At 43.4% G+C, this 22,293-nt stretch overlaps 1 protein-coding gene across 1 annotated transcript in view; it reads left to right on the plus strand.

The window, feature by feature from the left end:
- The first annotated feature begins 497 nt into the window (after window positions 1-497).
- LOC134585305 (E3 ubiquitin-protein ligase RNF213-like) overlaps window positions 498-22,293 on the plus strand; it is a 203,694-nt gene continuing 181,898 nt past the window's right edge. The window contains exons 1-3 of the mRNA XM_063440726.1: window positions 498-953; window positions 8,012-8,158; window positions 13,447-16,986. Coding sequence (XP_063296796.1) covers window positions 498-953; window positions 8,012-8,158; window positions 13,447-16,986 — 4,143 coding nt within the window. The remainder of the gene's footprint in view (window positions 954-8,011; window positions 8,159-13,446; window positions 16,987-22,293) is intronic.

Below are 22,293 nucleotides of genomic sequence, written 5' to 3' on the forward strand. Positions count from 1 at the left end.
CCTCTCTCTCATACACTTGAAGAAACAAGTCCATGGGTATAATCTCTATCAAGGTTAGTATCGTACCAGCACATAAAACGCCAATTACCCCATAGTTGTTACGTGAACTGGCTCACAGGGTCTGAACGCCAGACCTAGCTCACCGAGGCATTTACAAATCATCTCCCAAACCTCAACACGGCCTCATTCGCCCTTCTACAGGGCCGTAGTCAGGGCCTCACTCGTCACGGCCACACATTTGAAACCTTTTAAATGTCACCGAGAGGCCAACATCCCGCCACCACATCCGTGGCAACATAATCCACTTCAGCCAAATCATAGATAGAGCCTCTCACCGCCACTTGGCATTAGCAGGGCCTCAACCGTCACTAGTCTAAGTTAAGTTTTTCGCTTCGGCAATAATCCTACAGTCCAGTTCATATAAGCTATTCCCCACCCCTTGAAATAGTTTTCTCAGACGCCCCTACTAAAACCAACTCATTTAATTCATTTCTAGAATGTCACAAGACACATCTCCCATGGACAAGGTACCTGATGAGGATATTATATCAACCCCTATCAGACCAGAGTCCCCAGGAGTTTCTCTCGCTCTTTCTACCCCTATGTCTTTGAGAGCATGGACAATACCTAAAATCACTGCCGAACTTAGGCTCAGGGGCATCCCCTTTCCGGCTACAGCCCGAAAGGTGGAATTATACAGACTGTTAGCCAACCAAGCCCCAGAGCCTAGGCCAGGCACAAGCTCTCAAAGCCAAGTTTCTGGCGCTGGCATTGCTACCCAGGACACCCTTGCGGCAATCCTGGCCAACCTGCAGACCCTAAACAGCAGGTTAAGCAAGGTGGAAAGTGCCATAGCCTCCCCAGGTAACCTCCCTGTTTCTATAGCCCCAATCCCGGCTGTACCTATGGCACCAACACCCGTACCTACACTTCCCCCTCCAGCTCCTGCTCCAGTACTGTCGCCTTTTGTGTCACCAGCTCACTCCGTCCCAGACTCCATTAGGAAAGAAATCCTAGATGGGAAGGACGTGTGTCTGGTGTCATCACTTATTGCCTCCCAAGACGTACTGGAGAACAGGGCTTACAATTTTGGCGACATCTCAGTGGTCCTAAAAACCAGAGATCCAAGGCTCAACAAAAAGTTGTCTATCCCCAATTTCGTGTTGGCCTTTGGGATATACCGAGATGTTATCTGCTCGGTATATCCCCACAGGAGAGAGGAACTGGACCTCTATCTCCATAAAGTGGTGGATTTGGGTGTTAAGTACGGGGGCTCATCTTTCTACGATTATCACAAATCGATATCAGCGAAAGCGGCGACCCATCTGAAACAGTTTAATGTCAGAATTAACTGGTGTCAGATGGATACGGAACTATTCTGTCGCCATTTCGCTGGTCTGAGGCCCCCGTCCTGCGCTATATGCAATTCCTCAACCCACTTGGCTGATTTGTGCCCTTCTATGGCTGACCCAGCCACCCCCTCTACCACCCCTCAATCCTCTTCCACTCCCCACCTTAAACAGGAAGGCGGTCAGAGGGACAAACTGGGGAGGCCCATCTCCTTTTTGGGGAAGGCGCAGGTGTGCAACAACTTCAATGCAGGTTCCTGCAGCTTTAGCGCTTGTAGATTGTTGCACATCTGCTCCATCTGTTTCAGGGCACACACGAAGACCATGTGTCCGGCCAGGTTGTCCCCTAACAAATGACTAACCGATATTAATATCGACAACCTGGCCTTTTACCTTAAAGATCATCCAAGTAAACATCTTGTGGAGTACCTAATAACAGGGTTTACCCAGGGTTTTTTCACGGGTCTCGTAGCCATCCCCCCCAGGGATACTGGAATGCCCTAATCTCCTATCAGCCTGTCTAGACCCGGAGGCCACGGATCTTCTCCTCTCCACTGAAATCACTCAAGGGTTCATGATCGGCCCCTTCACCTCCTCACCGTTTTCCTCCTGGCGCACTAACCCTATCGGTATAGCTGTACACAAGTATTCTAATAAAAAACGTATGATTATCGATTTATCTGCACCGCACTCCTCTTTTGTTCCTAGCATCAACGCACTCATCCCCGCACACAAATTTTCACTACAATACGTTAAAATAGACGACGCCATACAATCCATCATGTCAACTGGCAGCAACGCTTGGCTTAGCAACAGACATTACCAACGCTTTCAAACTGCTGCCCATGCACCCATCACTGGCACTTGCACGGTGTTAAATGGCGAAACAGGTACTATTTTTCCACGCGTCTCACTTTCGGTTCCAGAAGCAGCCCCAAACTCTTTGATATTTTCGCAGAAACGCTATGCTGGCTGCTTCTGAACATTATTAGGTGTCACACAGTCATTCACTACTTGGATGACTTCCTCATCATTGAACCAAGCACATGCACACCCACTGATATCCTCAGCACCTCTGCACTTTTCACCACCCTCGGGGTATCTTTGTCTCCCGCCAAAACAATTGGCCCTACCACTAAACTCACTTTCCTGGGCATAGAGCTAGATTCTGCTACCTTCCGCGCCAGCCTTCCCACTGAAAAACTTGTCCGCCTGAGAGGGGAAATAGACATGTTCCTGCAGAGCGATCTATGCACCAGGAAAGAACTTCAGTCCCTATTGGGGTCCCTGAATTTCGCAATGCGCATCGTTCCGCAGGGCAGATCTTTCGTGTCCAGGCTCCTTTGCCTGCTTCACGGGGTACCGGACGACTGCCCAATTGCGTTGGACCAGCACGCCAAAGCTGACCTACTCATGTGGGGGCAGTTTTTATCCCTATGGAACGGTATCTCCATGTTTATCCCTCCCCTCTCAGACTCCTCTCCCTGCATTTACACTGACGCTGCAGCCAACACGGGGTTTGCAGCTATATTTGGTAATCACTGGTTTAGGGGTCACTGGCCAGCTGAGACGGATGCCTTGCCGGGGTTTAGAGAAACTTCAGCTCTGTTTGAGATTTACCCCATTGTGGCAGCCGCACACACTTGGGGTCACCTCTGGTCCGGCAAGGCAGTAAAGTGTTATTCCGACAGCTCGTCAGCTTGCGATATCATCAATAAAGGGTGCTCATCCTCTCTTACCATCATGCGGCTGATTCGCAAGCTGACCTGGTTGGCAGCAACCGTCCAGTTCCACCTAATTTGCCTTCACATCCCGGGTATTCACAACACGGCTGCTGACGCTTTATCTCGATCTCAATTTCAGGTGTTTTTCCAGGCACTCCCGTCAGCCCACCATCAACCATCCAGAACACCGAATTTTCACGAACTAATCTTGGACTAAACACACTTATGCACCACGCTAGGACACTCATGCACCATGCACTATCACCAAGCACTGCAATCACCTACACTAGGGCACTTAACATTTTCAATAAATTTACTGCTGAATTCGGATTACAAGGCGATTTCTCAAACCAAACCATGGTGGCTTTTGCCTCTTTTTGCCATTTACATTTAAAACTTTCACACAACACCATTAAATTATACCTCACGGGGGTGCAGCACCACAGCCTCACAAATTTCCCTAACAACACCCCCTTTTAATCATCATATCCCATAAAGAAAATCTTAAAGGGGATCTCTAAAGTATCGGTTCCATCTATCACCACCAGACTACCTATAGATGGGCCTATCTTTAGATTACTAAGCAACCTCCTCGACGAATCCCCGTTTGATCCCAACACTAACCTGGTGATCAAATCTGCAATCTATTTGGCTTTTTATGGGTTCCTAAGACCTAGGGAATTTACTGTCGTTTGTCAAGGGGATACCACTCACAGCCTAAAAACCTCACAACTCACAAAAATAGACGACTATTACGTTCTCACAATCCCATCTACCAAAACAAATCAGTCCCTACACCCCACCATCATTCCTCTCTTTCCAACAGACAATGCTTGGTGTCCAGTCAAGACACTAGACACATTACGGTCAGCTTATAGCACACACCTACCAGACTCACCACTATTACAACTACAAGGACACCCACTCACAACAGCAAAATTTACCACACATGTAAGAAACTTACTGGAAAAATTGGGTTACAACCCAACTTCATTCTCCGGGCATTAGTGATGTACCGAACTGTTCGCTGGCGAATAGTTCCCGGCGAACATAGTGTGTTCGCGTTCGCCGCGGCGGGCGGACACATGCGCGGTTCGATCCGCCCCCTATTCGTCATCATTCAGCAAACTTTGACCCTGTGCCTCACGGTCAGCAGACACATTCCAGCAAATCAGCAGCAGACCCTCCCTTCCACACCCTCCCACCTCCCTCCCAGCATCCATTTTCGATTCATTCTGAAGCTGCATGCTTACTGAGAGGAGGGAAAGTGTAGCTGCTGTTCATTAGATAGGGAAATTGATAGCTAGGCTAGGGTATTCAGTGTCCACTACAATCCTGAAGGACTCATCTGATCTCTGCTGTAAAAACAGCACCCCAAAAAGCCCTTTTTAGGGCTAGAACATCAGTCTGCTTTTTTTTTTTTTCTGTGTAATGTAATTGCAGTTGCCTGCCTGCCAGCTTCTGTGTCAGGCTCAGTGGATACTGTGCCCATTTGCACAGTGCCACCACTCATATCTGGTGTCACAATAGCTTAAGCTTGCATTTAAAACCAAAACAAGTTTTTCACTGTAATAGATTGAAGAAGAGCAGTTAGTTGTCTGCCAGCTTCTGTGTCAGGCTCAGTGGATACTGTGCCCATTTGCCCAGTGCCACCACTCATATCTGGTGTCTCTGTAGCGTGCTTTTACAAAGAAAAACAGCTTTCCAGTGTAAGCTAATAGCAGTCTGTGTCCTTAAAGCGGGTGTGTCAGGCCTTCCTTCAGCGTGTGCCCTGCAGAACCCTGCCAGCGTACTTTGACAGTTGCCACTCAAATCTGGTGTCTCTGTAGTGTGCTTTTACAAAGAAAAAAAGGTTTCCAGTGTAAGCTAATAGCAGTCAGTGTCCTCAAAGCGGGTGTGTCAGGCCTACAGTGTGTGCTCTGCAGAACTGTGCCAGTGCACATTGCCACTCATATCAGGTGTCATCATTTTGTGCATTTTAAACCCAAAAACTTTCTTCACTGTTATAGATTGAATAGCAGTTACTTGTCTTCAAGTGGGTGTGTCAGGCCTACAGCGTGTGCTCTGCAGAACTGTGCCAGTGCACATTGCCACTCTGACAGAGTAAATGTAAATTCCATAGTAAGAATGAGCAGAGAAAGGAAGCTGACAGAGTAAATGTAAATCCCATAGTAAGAATGAACAGAGAAAGGAAGCTCTGACAGAGTAAATGTAAATTCAATAGTAAGAATGAGCAGAGAAAGAAAGCTCTGACAGAGTAAATGTAAATTCCATAGTAAGAATGAGCAGAGAAAGGAAGCTCTGACAGAGTAAATGTAAATTCCATAGTAAGAATGAGCAGAGAAAGGAAGCCCTGACAGAGTAAATGTAAATTCCATAGTAAGAATGAGCAGAGAAAGGAAGCTCTGGCAGAGTAAATGTAAATTCAACAGTAAGTATGAGCAAAGAAAGGAAGCGCTGACAGAGTAAATGTAAATTCAATAGTAAGAATGAGCAGAGAAAGGAAGCTCTGACAGAGCAAATGTAAATTCCATAGTAAGAATGAGCAGAGAAAGGAAGCCCTGACAGAGTAAATGTAAATTCAACAGTAAGTCTGAGCAGAGAAAGGAAGCTCTGACAGAGTAAATGTAAATTCAATAGTAAGAATGAGCAGAGAAAGGAAGCTCTGACAGAGTAAATGTAAATTCAATAGTAAGAATGAGCAGAGAAAGGAAGCGCTGACAGAGTAAATGTAAATTCCATAGTAAGAATGAACAGAGAAAGGAAGCTCTGACAGAGTAAATGTAAATTCCACAGTAAGAATGAGCAGAGAAAGGAAGCTCTGACAGTGTAAATGTAAATTCCATAGTAAGAATGGGCAGAGAAAGGAAGCTCTGACAGAGTAAATGTGAATTCCATAGTAAGAATGGGCAGAGAAAGGAAGCTCTGACAGAGTAAATGTAAATTCCACAGTAAGAATGAGCAGAGAAAGGAAGCTCTGACAGTGTAAATGTAAATTCCATAGTAAGAATGGGCAGAGAAAGGAAGCTCTGACAGAGTAAATGTGAATTCCATAGTAAGAATGGGCAGTGAAAGGAAGCTCTGACAGAGTAAATGTAAATTCCATAGTAAGAATGAGCAGAGAAAGGAAGCTCTGACAGAGTAAATGTAAATTCCATGGTAAGAATGAACAGAGAAGGGAAGCTCTGACAGAGTAAATGTAAATTCCATAGTAAGAATGAGCACAGAAAGGAAGCTCTGACAGAGTAAATGTAAATTCCATAGTAAGAATGAGCAGAGAAAGGAAGCTCTGACAGAGTAAATGTAAATTCCATAGTAAGAATTAGCAGAGAAAGGAAGCTCTGACAGAGTAAATGTGAATTCCCTAGTAAGAATGAGCAGAGAAAGGAAGCTCTGACAGAGTAAATGTAAATTCCATAGTAAGAATAAGCAGAGAAAGGAAGCTCTGACAGAGTAAATGTAAATTCCATAGTAAGAATGGGCAGAGAAAGGAAGCTCTGACAGAGTAAATGTGAATTCCATAGTAAGAATGAGCAGAGAAAGGAAGCTCTGACAGTGTAAATGTGAATTCCATAGTAAGAATGGGCAGAGAAAGGAAGCTCTGACAGAGTAAATGTGAATTCCATAGTAAGAATGGGCAGAGAAAGGAAGCTCTGACAGAGTAAATGTGAATTCCATAGTAAGAATGGGCAGAGAAAGGAAGCTCTGACAGAGTAAATGTGAATTCCATAGTAAGAATGAGCAAAGAAAGGAAGCTCTGACAGAGTAAATGTGAATTCCCTAGTAAGAATGAGCAGAGAAAGGAAGCTCTGACAGAGTAAATGTAAATTCCATAGTAAGAATGAGCAGAGAAAGGAAGCTCTGACAGTGTAAATGTAAATTCCATAGTAAGAATGAACAGAGAAAGGAAGCTCTGACAGAGTAAATGTAAATTCCATAGTAAGAATGAGCAGAGAAAGGAAGCTCTGACAGAGTACATGTAAATTCCATAGTAAGAATGAGCAGAGAAAGGAAGCTCTGACAGTGTAAATGTAAATTCCATAGTAAGAATGAACAGAGAAAGGAAGCTCTGACAGAGTAAATGTAAATTCCATAGTAAGAATGAGCAGAGAAAGGAAGCTCTGACAGAGTAAATGTAAATTCCATAGTAAGAATGAGCAGAGAAAGGAAGCTCTCACAGAGTAAATGTAAATTCCATAGTAAGAATGAGCAGAGAAAGGAAGCTCTGACAGTGTAAATGTAAATTCCATAGTAAGAATGAACAGAGAAAGGAAGCTCTGACAGAGTAAATGTAAATTCCATAGTAAGAATGAGCAGAGAAAGGAAGCTCTGGCAGAGTAAATGTAAATTCAACAGTAAGTATGAGCAAAGAAAGGAAGCGCTGACAGAGTAAATGTAAATTCAATAGTAAGAATGAGCAGAGAAAGGAAGCTCTGACAGAGTAAATGTAAATTCCATAGTAAGAATGAGCAGAGAAAGGAAGCTCTGACAGAGTAAATGTAAATTCCATAGTAAGAATGAGCAGAGAAAGGAAGCTCTGACAGAGTAAATGTGAATTCCATAGTAAGAATGAGCAGAGAAAGGAAGCGCTGACAGAGTAAATGTAAATTCCATAGTAAGAATGAGCAGAGAAAGGAAGCTCTGACAGAGTAAATGTAAATTCCATAGTAAGAATGAGCAGAGAAAGGAAGCTCTGACAGAGTAAATGTGAATTCCATAGTAAGAATGAGCAGAGAAAGGAAGCGCTGACAGAGTAAATGTAAATTCCATAGTAAGAATGAGCAGAGAAAGGAAGCTCTGACAGTGTAAATGTAAATTCAATAGCAGAGAAATAATTTTTTTTTTTCTTTTTTTTTGTCCTCTGTTTCCTTTCTCCATGCCGGGGGTATTTTATCATGTTTTGCAGTTTCAGCTGAGTTTAGTATTTATTTTTTTCAGGTAAACCTGGGAATTTCAGAATTCCTGTTCAAGCTTTTGGTTCTGCAGTACTTGATGGATTCAGATGGAAAGATATGGAAACGGCAGCCCTGCCAGTTATATGTCATTGAGATGTTGGATTCTCCGAAACAGATGCAGACACATTCTGTAAGTTTTGTGCGTTGTACGTTATATTTTTAAATATTTAAGAAATGTGTTGAGTTTTTAAAATGTAATTGGTAATAACAATTCCTGTTTTAAATACAGGTCAATCCAAAATCAAAAGTATAAAATTCAGATGTTCGCAAAAAAATGTTTACCGGTAATCCTCCAACACAAGGACTGTTGGAAGTGGTTATAATCTAGCAGAAGAATTCACTTTGCCCTATTAATCAAAATCATTTTCTTGTTGTGATTGGCTGGTTTCAGTTAGCATCCAATCATAGCAAGGAGATTTTTAGATGAGGCTATTTCAATGGGATTTCAACCTGTTTGGTTCAAGGCAGGAAGAAGGGTAAAATGTTACATATGTTAAATTTGGTTGATTCCCACGATTAAAGCATGGTAAGAGTAAGATGTCCCTGGTATTTATTTCAAATATGTTTAATGCTTTGAGTGTTAGTAGAGTTACTGGTGTGTTTCATAGCTGATCCCTCTGCCCAATGTGTTTAAGTAATATTAATTAATGTAATTAGTCCAATGTCATGACATCCCTTGCTCCCTTTATCTAGTCCTTCAACACAATTCAATATGCAATCAGCCAGAACTGATTTTTTTGTTGGCAACTGGTTATAAGGTGCCACTTAATATGAAAGCAGGGCCACCATCAACTGATACGGGCCCCACTTCAATGTGCACATATATATAGCGAGTATCTGTCTATCTACATTTATGTGCCCCTGCAGGCCCCTAGCTGCCTGTATAGTGAAGAGGGAGCCCAGCAAACACAATCTTCAGTTTCTGGCAGCTCCTCTCTCTAACAATCGCGAGCCCATGGAAGCGGAAGATGGTGTTGGCTGGGCCCCTTCTTCATTATACAGGCACCTGAAAACCTGGCAGCCTGTACAAAACCACTGGACCACCAGGGAGTGTAATCTCCCCCATCTCTGGCCACAGGTAAGATCAAGGGGGGAATAAAATTACATTTATTAAAATAAATGTTTAAAAAAGCTCATGGGGGCGAAGCTTGACCTGCTAACTGAACAGTCGCTTGTTCGCAGGGCTCCCGCTATTATAAGCACATTTCTCAACTCAAATCGCAATTGCACAATCTGACTACACACCAAATTGCTCCACCCGAGATAGGGAAGAGTGGGTGTGCACCCTGATACCTGACTCATGCAATTCTGGCATCAAGAGCCTGAGATAGCAAGCAGCGGCCTGCAGATGGCAGAGATGGGGGAGACAGGCGCTCTCCTCGTCCTGACACTGGCGGTGCGGACACATCGACATACAACCTCTCCCCCCCCCCAGGGACCGGCGGGGGTGATCCCGGTCCACTCCATGGAGGCAACCCTGCTTCATGGGACACATGAGCAGGCACTGAATGAGCACTACCCAGCAAAGGAGAAGCGGAAAATGGCGGACGCCACATGCTCTCACCCAAGCTGGGACCTCGAAGCCAGACTGGACAGCCTGTTCACTGCCTTCTGGAGAAAGCTAGAAAACAGGCAGCAACAAATACTTCTGACAAACAAGAAAGTACGAATACCTCGCAAGCTGCCTCCAAGTTCCAGTGACAAACACACAGTGCCCAGGGCACAGAGGAACCGAAAATGGGGAACCACACGACCTTGCTCACGGCGCACACGGGCTGCTCACCAGAACAAAGCCAGGCATCCCAGCATAAGAAAAATGATAAACAAAGCCACAACCACCCAGCCACAAACCGACCGAGCCGCCCCGAGGAGCCTGCCTCATAAAGCAAACCGGACCCTGACGCCACGCAGGAGAAACTGTCGCACCTGCATAGCCCAGCCTTCTCTGCGACCCTGGCCCATGTATGCAGGCCCATACCGGGGAAGACAACAGGGCTCATCCGAAAGACTCTCAGGGCGGGGGAGTGGAGTGCCGCAACGTGGCATTGGGTGACCCCAGGACTGAGCACAGGTACCATGGTACCCCAGCAGCACACCCTCAGTGCCCACACCAGATTTACCCTAGATTTAACCTGGTATACCCCATTACACTAGCATACTCCCATTCCTATGCTACCACAACGGGACTCAAAACCTGACTTACCTGTGGGGACTCCCGGGAGAAACACTTCTCAAGCTCAATGTTCTAGTTCTCAAGCTTCAGTCACAATCGACAATTGTTTGCTAGCACTGTTTTCATGCTTAACCCCTTAAGGACCAAACTTCTGGAATAAAAGGGAATCATGACATGTCACACACGTCATGTGTCCTTAAGGGGTTAAACATATTTCTCATGATATAATATAAAAATGTGCATTGTATTTCCCTTGCCATGCCTTGAAAAGTCGCTATATGTTGTCATAGCGTGTGTATATGTTATTGGGGCAATGCAAACGCAAATGTAACTGTCTGACTTCTTTATGCACGCAAAAAAAAAGAATTTAAAAAAAAAAAAAAGCTACATATTTGAGCACACGACATTCACTACACAAACACAGTCTACATCCACTACACAAATAAAGAAATAGATACAAGGTGTAATAAACCACAACTGTTTAGAATTGGCAGCTACATACGTTTCACAAGCGTCTAAAACTGAGTGAAGGCTCAAAAGTCAAAAAAATGTATGTGCGCTCAAAAGTAAATATAGTTAGAAATGTGTAATAAATTTATTGAGTAATAACTCATATAAAATCACTATAAAAAAATTAGGTAAATATAAATAAATGAATCAAAACAGACAATAACTGAAAAATAAAAATATGAACCTGAACCCACTGTTTACAACAATGCACAAATGAACTCTATATCATAGATACATCATATACGTTGTGTAAAAAGTATCAACCGGCTGCCTAATAAATGACACAAAAGTAATAAAAACACAAAATGAGTACAATGTGTACAAAATGTGTACAAGAAAAAAAATTAATTACTAAACGAATATAAACAAATATAATAGAACAATCAAATATGTAGTATGAAAAAATAGTACCTGCCTCGGTGTGGGCCCCCCACCGAGGTATATATAATGGGAATCTGTACTGGAAAAAGCAAAGTTAAATAGACAATAAATGAAGAAAACTTGTAGAGAACTTGCAGAGAGTTCGAAGCGGCAGACCTCCGTTAGATGGCAATGAAATACACCGCGGTCGGGATCTTCAAAAAAGACCGCGGTGTAGTGATAGCGGACCACCCACAGATGCAGCTGGTGGAATATAAACGAGCTGGAAGCTTGTACCGCGGTCGGAGTCTTCACAAAAGACCGCGGTATAGGTAAATGAAACGGCGGTCAGCGAGACCGGAGGTCCTCACCTTCCAGAAATCCGGAGTAAGAAGGCATAAAGAACTTTCACTGACAAAAATTAAATGAATAACTAAAGTAAAAATAAAAATAAAAGTAAGATCAAAATAGGCAGCCGAAAAAACAGCGGGTCCAGTGATGAACTACAGCCACGTCTACGCTTTTTGTCCCGCCCACGGGACTACACAAACACACGCTCTGCATTCACTATACACACTGCATCCACTACACTCTCTGCATTCACTATACACACTGCATCCACTACAGACTACATTCACTACACAAACACACACTCTGCATCCACTACACAAACAGTCTACATTCACTACACAAACACAGTCTACATCCACTACACAAACACACGCTCTGTATTCACTATACACACTGCATCCACTACACTCTCTCTGCATTCCATATCTACAATAAACGCACTGATCCACTACACACACACACTGCATCCACTACACAAACACTCCATATCTACAGTAAACACACTGATCCACTACACACACACTCCATACTATACACACACGCTGCATCCACTACACACACACACACCATATCTACAATAAACACACTGATCCATTACACACACACACTGCATCAACTACACACACACACACTGCATCCACTATACACACACACTCCCTATCTACAATAAACACACTGCATCCACTACACACACCACATCCACTTTACACACTGCATTCAGTACACACACTCCATATCTACAATAAACACACTGATCCACTACACACACACACACTGCATCCACTACACACACACACTGCATCCACTATACACACACACTTCATATCTCCAATAAACACACTGCATCCACTACACACACAATGCATCCACTTTACAAACTGCATTCAGTACACACACCGCATCCACTTTTCACGCTGCATTCACTACAATCACACACACACAGTGCATCCACTACACACACCTTATCCTTGTGGGTGGATTCAGGATGGGCCCTGTGGCTGGACACAGGTGTGGGCCACTGGGGGCCCAGACCTTGAGCTGTATAAGGGGTCCCAAAATGTTTGATGGCAGCCCTGTATGAAAGGAATAAACTCTACACATTGTTTTTCTAATTTGAAGTTTTACTGTATGTATTTAGGTATATCAAAGTAGTTTGTTAATTTGTTTATTACATCAGTATTTTCCCAGTGCAAAAATAATTAAAGGGACTCTAAAAGCACACAGACCACCCCATCTCAATGAAGTGGTCTGGGTGCTGTGTCCCTCTCATTTGGACTCTTTATCTGAAAATATTACTGTTTTTGCAGGAAGACAGCCACTAGAGGCACTTCTGCATCCATAACTGAGTTAAACCCGTTTATAGATCAAAGGACTCTCTTAGAGAGCACATTGTAGCATTTTGCTGCACATGATCTCTGTGGAAAAGCATTACATTGGGTGAGATTATCAATCTTAATGGTCACAGCCAGGGAGACATAGCAGGCAAGATCAGCGCACTGCAGGTTGTAAGGTAAGTAAAACTTACCTTCTCTATTTTTCCATATTTTAATTTTTATTGAAATGTAAAACTTGACTTGTAAACCTCTGCAAAGGGAGAGCTGGGGGTGTATACCTACTTAGGCAGAGAAACACTATAACGTTAAGAAAACATTGTTTGTATTCCTAACACTACGGTGTAATTTTAATTTAAAATATCTGGCAACTGTAAGAGAAACTAATAGTGAACAGGAATACAAAATAAGACAGCAAGAGTACGGAATTGAAAAACAGGACATGTGCATAAACAATGAGCGCCTGTTTTCAAGACAAGGATGGATACTTTTATCTGAAAGACAGTTTCCATTGTCTTAGAGAATCAGAATGCCTATTTAGACAAATCTTTTTCAGTTATTAAAACATCCTCCTCATGAAAAAGATGTATTGACTATTTGTGTGTCTATGTCTTAACTTTAATTTTTTTACTGTTTTTTTTTTTTTTGAGATTTCTTTTTTATAATTAAATAACTTTATATGTTTATTTTTAGGTTCATCACGTGACACAGCATAATTTCATTGATCTTTTCCCCAAAGTAACATGTGGTTCCCCAAAAGAGGTTCTGACAAGAATCACAGAGGACTCTTTAAATGATGGTTGTGAGGATCCAGGAATGGACATTAAGGAATTTCACAGCGAGTGGTTTCAGAGACCCTACCAGTACCTTGTTCGTTTTGAACAGCACGAGAATCTAGACACATTTATGTACAGAGAAGGCACTAAAGAGGGAGACTCAGCAAGATGTTTGCAGATACTTCTACTGTACTGCGGAATAATGGACCCTTCTTGGTCAGAACTAAGGAACTTCACATGGTTTTTAAACCTTCAGCTTAAGGACTGTGAATCTTCTATATTCTGCAACCATGAATTAGTTGGAGATACGCTGCAAGGCTTCAAAAATTTTGTGGTAAACTTTATGATCTTAATGGCAAAGGATTTTTCAACACCTTCCTTGCACATTGCAGATCAGAGTCCAGGAAGGCATACATTTGCTAAAATCAATGAAGAAGATATTGCCCCATTCTTGATGCGTAAAAAATGGGAATCTGAGCCACATCCCTACATTTTCTTCAATGAAGATCATGAATCTATGACCTTTATTGGGTTCCATCTGCAACCTAATATCGAAGGTGGAGTAGATGCCATAAATCCCCAAAATAAGAGTGTTATTAAGAAAAACATCATGACCAAACAGCTTTATGCAGGTTTACGAGCACAGAGAGTACCTTTTAATATTAACTTTGATAAATTATCCCGAGATGAAAAAATAAGCAGATTATCCATGGTCTTGGGAATCCAGTGGCAGTTTGAACCTGATGAGACTTATGAACTCACCCTGGACAATATTCTTAAGATTCTGGCTATAAAGATGCGGTTCCGCTGCGGGATTCCTGTTGTAATAATGGGTGAAACTGGTTGTGGAAAAACCAGGCTCATAAAGTTTCTGTGCCAACTGTGCAAAGGGTTTGCTGAAACTGAAAATATGAAACTTGTTAAGGTGCATGGAGGTACCGGTGCTGACACAATATATAAAAAAATCAAGGAGGCGCAAGAAATTGCACTTTACAACACTGAGAATCATAACTGTGATACTGTGTTGTTCTTTGATGAGGCAAACACAACCGACTCCATCAGCAGCATCAAAGAAGCTTTGTGTGACCACACCGTGGATGGAGAGCCTTTAAAGGTGAACTCTGGATTACAGATCATCGCAGCCTGTAATCCATATCGAAAGCACTCTGAAGAAATGATCAATCGATTAGAGTCGTCTGGGTTAGGTTACCGAGTTAAAGCAAATGAGACAAATGAGAGACTCGGATCAATTCCATTAAGACAGCTTGTTTATCGAGTGCATGCTTTGCCTCCCAGCATGATGTCACTTGTGTGGGATTTTGGACAGTTAGATGATGAGACTGAAAAGACGTACATTCACCAGATAGTTCAACGCCTGGCAAAAGATACAGGACTTTCTAATGATAACATCCAGCTAATAACGATTGTACTGTCCGTCTCCCAGGCGTACATGAGGAGAAGAAGTGATGAATGCAGTTTTGTTAGCCTGAGAGATGTGGAGCGCTGCTTAGAAGTCTTCAAATGGTTTTATGAGCATAGCAAACAGCTGTTAAAAAACCTAAGTGAGCAGCTGAGTAAGCAACAAATATTCAAAAGTGTAGCCCATTGGTGTTTGGTGCTTGCTATTGGTGTTTGCTATCATGCATCTTTAGAAGATAAAGAGTTCTACAGGCAGACTATATGTGGACATTTTCCAGAACCATACCAGAATCCAGACATGATACTGCAAGAAATAACAAATATGCAAGATCTCTTCTTATCTGGTGTTCAACTAAGAGATACAATAGCCCGGAATCTTGCTTTAAAAGAAAATGTGTTCATGATGGTTGTGTGTGTTGAGCTTAAAATCCCATTATTTCTTGTTGGAAAACCTGGCAGCTCAAAATCCCTGGCAAAGACCATTGTGGCTGATGCCATGCAGGGCCATGCTGCCCATAAAGAACTGTACAAGTCCCTAAAGCAAATCCATCTGGTCTCCTTTCAGTGCAGCCCTCACTCAACTCCAGAAGGCATCATAGGGACCTTTAAACAATGTGCCCGCTTTCAAGAAGGCAAGAATTTGAAGGAATATGTGTCTGTGGTTGTCCTCGATGAGATTGGTCTAGCAGAAGACTCTCCCAAAATGCCTTTAAAGACTCTTCACCCTTTGCTAGAGGATGGAAGTATTGAAGATAATCCTTTACCTCACCAAAAAGTTGGCTTTATAGGAATTTCTAACTGGGCACTTGATCCAGCAAAAATGAATAGGGGAATTTTTGTGTCTCGCGGAGATCCAAATGAAAATGAACTTATTGAAAGTGCTAGGGGAATATGCTCATCTGAACTATTAGTACGAGACAAAGTTGAAGACTTATTTCAAGACTTCGCAAAGGCTTATCAGAGAATTTGTGAGATTCAGATGCAACAAAATAAGGAATTCTTTGGATTGCGGGACTTTTACAGTCTGATAAAAATGGTATTTGCTTGTGCTAAACAATCAAAAAAGGCGCCAACTGCACATGAAATTGCACACGCTGTCTTACGTAACTTCAGTGGATTTGATGACATTAAAGCCTTAAATATTTTTAAATCAGAACTTGAAGAATACCTCAGAGAGGGAATTCATATAAAGGACTTGGTAATGGAAAATATTAGAAGTGGTTTGGAGGAGGAATGTCGGTATTTGCTAATACTGACTACAAACTATGCTGCTTTAAAGATTCTCCAACATGCTTTCTCTGTGGACAAACAACCTGAAATAATTTTTGGTTCCAGCTTCCCGAAAGACCAAGAATATACTCAGATTTGTAAAAATATTAACCGCATTAAGATGTGCATGGAAACAGGAGAGATGGTCATACTTCTTAATCTGCAGAATTTGTATGAGAGCCTCTATGACGCATTGAACCAATATCATGTCCAGCTGGCAGGCCAGAATTATGTTGACCTAGGTCTAGGAACGCACAGAGTAAAATGCAGAGTTCATCCTAATTTCCGATTGATTGTCATTGAAGAAAAATCAGTGGTATATAAAAATTTTCCAATTCCTCTTATTAACAGACTAGAGAAACATTTTTTAGATATTAACACAGTTCTAAATGAAGAACAGAAAGCTGCTGTCTTAGAACTGGAAAATTGGATAAAGGGTTTCACTCCTGCCGACACAGAAAGCCTGCTGATTGGAGAACAGGAATACACTCCTTCAGATGTGTTTGTTGGCTATCACTCAGACACTTGTGCTTCAGTTATTCTGCAAGTCACTGAAGACCTAGAAAACACCTTTCCTGAAAATATGGAAGAGGTGAGCAATGCAGCAAAGCTGGTCTTGTTAAACTGTGCAACACCTGATTCTGTTATTCGATGTGGCAATGATGATCTAATTGAGGAATATTTCAAGATTCAGAAACACGGTTCCTTACTGGACTTCTTTTACAGCCATATGCAAGCAGGATTCAGTAATAAACCTGTGTACACAGAGGTAATACTACTTTTATGTCTTTCTAAAATGTTTTAGGTGCTTGGCATGCATGCCCTGTCTTCTGCCAATGTTAGTTAATGGGTCTGACCTATGGCTTTTTTATTGTTCATCTTTCCCTTATTTCAATTTTCTATACATTCTGCTTTATTGTACATTATCCTCATTTAAGTTTGCCCATTCCTAAATGGTTTCTACTCTCTTTTTTCCTAAATCTCCATTCCCATCAATATGCACTCTCTAATACAAAGAAGAATTTTATAATGCCTTAACACCTATTTCTTAGCTTTATTCCACTGTACAAAGGAGGCCGGCAGTCTTTTCACAAACTAACGTCTTTTAAACTGATGTACTCACCATTTGTTATATTTGACAATTGTTGTGAAGACAACATCCTCCACTTGCCCATTTTTTGCACGGTTTGTTTCTGTTCACTCTGACCATATGACTGTTTCAGGTATCGCCCCTTCAAACCATTTTGAAAGTAAAATGTAGTACATAACCGTAGCACTATGAGCCTCTCACAATGCAATACATGCTCCTCATCTCGTTTCCTGACTTTAGCTTTTAATATGCTTTCCATTTTAATTGAAGATTATGCTAGCGCTAGTGTACTTATAATCTTAATTTTAATAATGACAGGAGGCGAGTATTTTGCTTTACTCTCTTTACTAAAACTCCATAGCAGTAAAGAAAGTGAATAAACGTTTTAACCAATCAAAATGCAAATAGGGAGTATATTATTTCAGTCAACAGGCTCCTCCCCCTCTTTCGGAAGCGAACATCGGAACAGGGAAGAAAATAGTCATAAAGTCTGTAACGAACATCCGTAATGGAATCCAACGGGAATGATGAACTTCTTGGGTTGATTAGGAAGAAAAAACAGGCACCAACCGGAGAACTTCCGATGCTTGGTCTTTATATGAAGAGAAATATCGTTATGGTCATGCCGTAGATGTTCCAACTTCTTTCACACTTAAACTGAAAAGAGAATATGAGAAAGGTTAGGCACCGGTCTTGAAACTGTTTGTAGTCATGACATTGATCCATCGGATTACATTGCAATAATTTAATTTGCATATTCAGTGTATAGACTACTGGTAGTTAAATAGGCTAATGACAACAGTGACTACCTTATGAACATAAGATTCAAGGAGTATGAAGAAAACAGAAGAATGAAGAAATGTAGAGAAGTATGATTAGAGTATGAATAGAGTAGTTCCCCTCCTCCCGGGTGGGAAGGGTGGGAAAATACTCGCCTCCTGTCATTATTAAAATTAAGATTATAAGTACACTAGCGCTAGCATAATCTTCAATTTTATCACATGACAGGAGGCTTCATATTTTGCATTTTTAACGCTGTAGAATCAGAGACATGGCAGCACTGGAATTCGGACGGAAATAGAAGGTGCGGAATGTCGATTCCCTGGACCAATCAGCGGAGCGTAGGATATCCGTTAAGGAGGCACCCGCCATGAAGGCTGAGGATGCTGCTGCTCCGCGTACTGAGTGGGCTCCGAATGTAGTGTCCACACCGGCTAGCGATAGTAACCATCGAACCCATCTTGCTAGGGTGGTGGAAGTGATGGGGACATGTGGTCTGACGTATGATACTAGGAGTTGACCTGATGGTGTAGACCGAAGAGGTAGGGTGGTTTCCACGTACTGTTGTAGTGTGGAGACAACGCAGAGTTGCGGTTCTGTAGGGAAGAAAGGATAAAACACAGATGTGGAGTCCGTCTTAGTGCGACGAGATATCCGGAATGTAACTCCTTCTGGAGAGATTGAAAAAGCGTCTATGTCCAGTGCTCGTATGTCTGACACTCTGCGGAAGGAGACCAGGCAGAGCAAGACTGTGAGTTTTGCTGATAATTGACGGAGGGAGAGTCTGTCGTTAGTTGGCCAGTCTTTCAGGAATCGGAGGATTACGTCGACGTCCCAGAATTGAGAGTATTTGGGCCCTGGGGGACGTTGTAATCGAATGCCTCTCAGGAGTCGGCATACAAGTGGTTCTTTGCCAACTGGAATCCCTTGTATGGGGACGTGGGCTGCTGAAATAGCTGAGCGAATTACATTAAGTGATCTGTAAGAACGTCCTAATGAGAAAAGGTGAGATAGGAAGTTCAAAATGGCTGAAACAGGGGCCGTAAATGGATCGAAGTTCCGTTCCAGACACCAAGTGGACCAGGAATTCCAGGCGGATAGATAGCATCTTCTGGTTCCGGGTGCCCATGAGTCCCATAGCAGTTCTTTAGCAGCCTGCGATAGTTCGCCGACTTGCCAGGAGCCCCTGAAAGCGTCCAAACCACCAGATGGAGATGGTTGTCTAGGATTAGTGGATGAGGGTTGCCTTTTGGATCTGTTAGAATGTATTGATGATGAGGTAGTAGAAGGGGATCGTGGCATGATAGAGCTAGGAGATCTGGGAACCATGGTTGTCCCCTCCATAGTGGAGTGATGAGTACTAGTGAGGTTTGCTGATTCTTCAGATAGTGTATGGTCCTCGCTATCATGGCGAAGGGAGGGAAGGCGTAGGCTCCTGTGATCGGCCAAGGTTGTAGGAATGCATCCACTGCTGCGCTCTCCGGGTCCGGGAGCCAGCTGAAGTATAATTTCGTTTGTCTGTTGTTGCGGGACGCAAACAGGTCCAAGTGGAGTGGACCTAGGCGTTCCGCAATGCAGCTGAAGATTTGTGGATCTAGTTTCCAGTCGCTGGTGTCCCGCCAGTGGCGTGAGAACCAATCCGCCGTGAGGTTTGTCTCTCCTGGGAGGTATTCCGCCGTGAGGGAGATGTTGCGGGGTAGGCAAAAGTCGAAAATTTCTTTTGTTATTTCTGATAGGAGACGTGAGCGGGCTCCTCCTAGGCGGTTGATGTAACGGACTGCGGAAATGTTGTCCATCCGGAGTAGGATGCAACAGTCCGACTTGTCCTTTGCTAGGCTTCGGATCGCGAAAGACCCGGCTAGGAGTTCTAGGCAGTTTATATGTAAGTTGAGGTCTTGGGATGTCCAAGCACCTCCTGTCGATATATTTTCGCTCGTCGCTCCCCATCCCCAGAGGCTGGCGTCTGATTCTAATATCATGTCGGGAGCTTTCCCGAAGATGGCTCGGCCGTTCCATGCTTCCATGCTGTCCAGCCACCATCTGAGTTCGTCTCTGACTTCCTCTGTCATCGGGACCGGCTGATCGTATGAGGGGTTTTCCCTGAGAAAGGAAGCTTTGAGGCGTTGCATTGCCCTGTAGTGAAGTGGACCTGGAAATATAGCTTGAATGGAGGCCGAGAGAAGCCCTACGATGCGTGCGAGGGTGCGGAGTGGAATGGTGTGGGAGCGGATGGCCCTGCGTAATTCCTTGCGAATGGCTGAGATTTTTGCCGTCGGTAGCCGTAGAGTGCTGGAGGTGGAATCTATCTCGAATCCCAGAAATTGAACTGTTTGTGATGGGGAGATAGCTGATTTTTGAAAGTTCACTGTGAAGCCCAGGGATGATAGGAGATCCGTGGTGTAGCGTGTGTGTTGTATCAGTCTGAGTCTGTCTGAGCAGAACAGAAGGAGGTCGTCCAGGTAAATAATGCAACGAATGCCTTGAGCTCGAAGATGTGCAACCACGGGTTTCAGCAGTTTGGTGAAACACCAAGGGGCCGAACTGAGGCCGAAGGGGAGGCACGTGAATTGCCAGGGACGGCCTTGCCAATGGAAACGAAGGTATTGTCTGCAGGAGTGATGGACGGGTACTGATAGATATGCGTCCTTGAGATCCAGTCTCGTGAACCAATCCTTGTCTTGTAGGAGGTCTCTTAACAGATGTATGCCTTCCATCTTGAAATGGTTGTAAGTGACGTATTGGTTGAGTTGTCGTAGGTTTATGACTGGTCGTAGATCGCCCGTTTTCTTCTTGACTAAGAAGATGTTGCTGAAGAAACCTCGAGGTTCGGACGCGGGTTCTATCGCGCCTTTTGAGTATAGGGTTTGTAGTTCTTCGTTGATGAGAGATTTGTCTGTTCTTGAGCAGTTGATGGGACGTGGTATTTCCGTCTGTCGGGGTTGGTCTACGAAGTCTATGACGTAGCCTCGTACTGTCTGTAGGATCCATGCGTCCGCGGATATTGAAGTCCATTCCTGGAAGAAAAGAGATATGCGACCTGCTGTATGCATTGGAAGTGAGTTGGTTGCTTACCTGCGGAGAAACGTGCTCTGCCTCGAGTGCGTGGTCCGCGACCTCTGTCTGCGCCTCGTGTGTAGGAAGATGGTCGGTGTAACGCTCAATTGTTGATAAGATGGAAACAACTGCAGATTTCTGAGTTTGATAATGTTTATTACTTTAAATAAAAAAGATAATCAAATTGAACTGTCTCTTTAATTCCTGGCAGGTTATAACCAGCAGCGGTGTTTGAAGTTGTTTTAGGTTAAGGTAAATTTAACACAACCAGCGAGAAGTTCCAAATTAGGATGCAGATAATTAATACGTAGGTGTTGGAAACAAGATTATGAGTTGATGTGGAGCAGATAGCGAACCACTTAGATTTAGGATGGTTATATATTAAGTTGAGCCAATCTGGTTTACTTAACTTATGAAGGAGTGATAATCCAAATTGGTGATAGAGATTCCACAGAGAATCGAGGTTGCAGCAGGCAAGAGAATATCCAAAAAACAGTCCGAGGTCGTAGGAGAGGAGAAGGAGGGTAAATGATTAAACAGTCCGGGTCCGATACACAGTAGAAGTAAATATTCAGTTTGAAGTTCGCGGGAGCTTTCGAGTTGATCCAGCACTGTGGTGTTGACGCGGACTCTCTATGAACCCTGGGAACGACCACGTCATAGGAGGGGGAGTGGCCGCGCTCCGAGAACCCGGAAGTCCACGGTTAGCGAATGCCGGAAGGTCTGACAGAACCCCCCTCATAAGAAGCAGCCACCGGATGCTGTCAACGAGGTCTGGATGGGTAGCGAGCATGGTACGCGTTGATAAGTCGACGAGCATGCACCGCGGAGGACGACACCCATGAGTCTTCGTCAACTCCGTAGCCCTTCCACCGGACAAGATATTGTAAGGAACCACGATGGATTCGTGAGTCGAGAATCCTCTGAACCTCGTATTCCTCTTCACCTTGTACCAGAATGGGATCAGGAGTGGTATGAACATCCCTCATGAAAGGGTCGGAGTGGTGTGGTTTAAGCAATGACACATGGAAGACTGGATGTAGTTTCATGGTAGGTGGAAGTTTCAATCTAACCACGTTTTCGTTGATGAGTGACAATATACGAAAAGGGCCAAGGAAGAGTGAACTTAGTTTCTTTGAGGGACGGTTGGTA

Source organism: Pelobates fuscus, unplaced genomic scaffold (genome assembly GCF_036172605.1).
Source record: "Pelobates fuscus isolate aPelFus1 unplaced genomic scaffold, aPelFus1.pri H_1, whole genome shotgun sequence".
Taxonomy (NCBI): domain Eukaryota; kingdom Metazoa; phylum Chordata; class Amphibia; order Anura; family Pelobatidae; genus Pelobates; species Pelobates fuscus.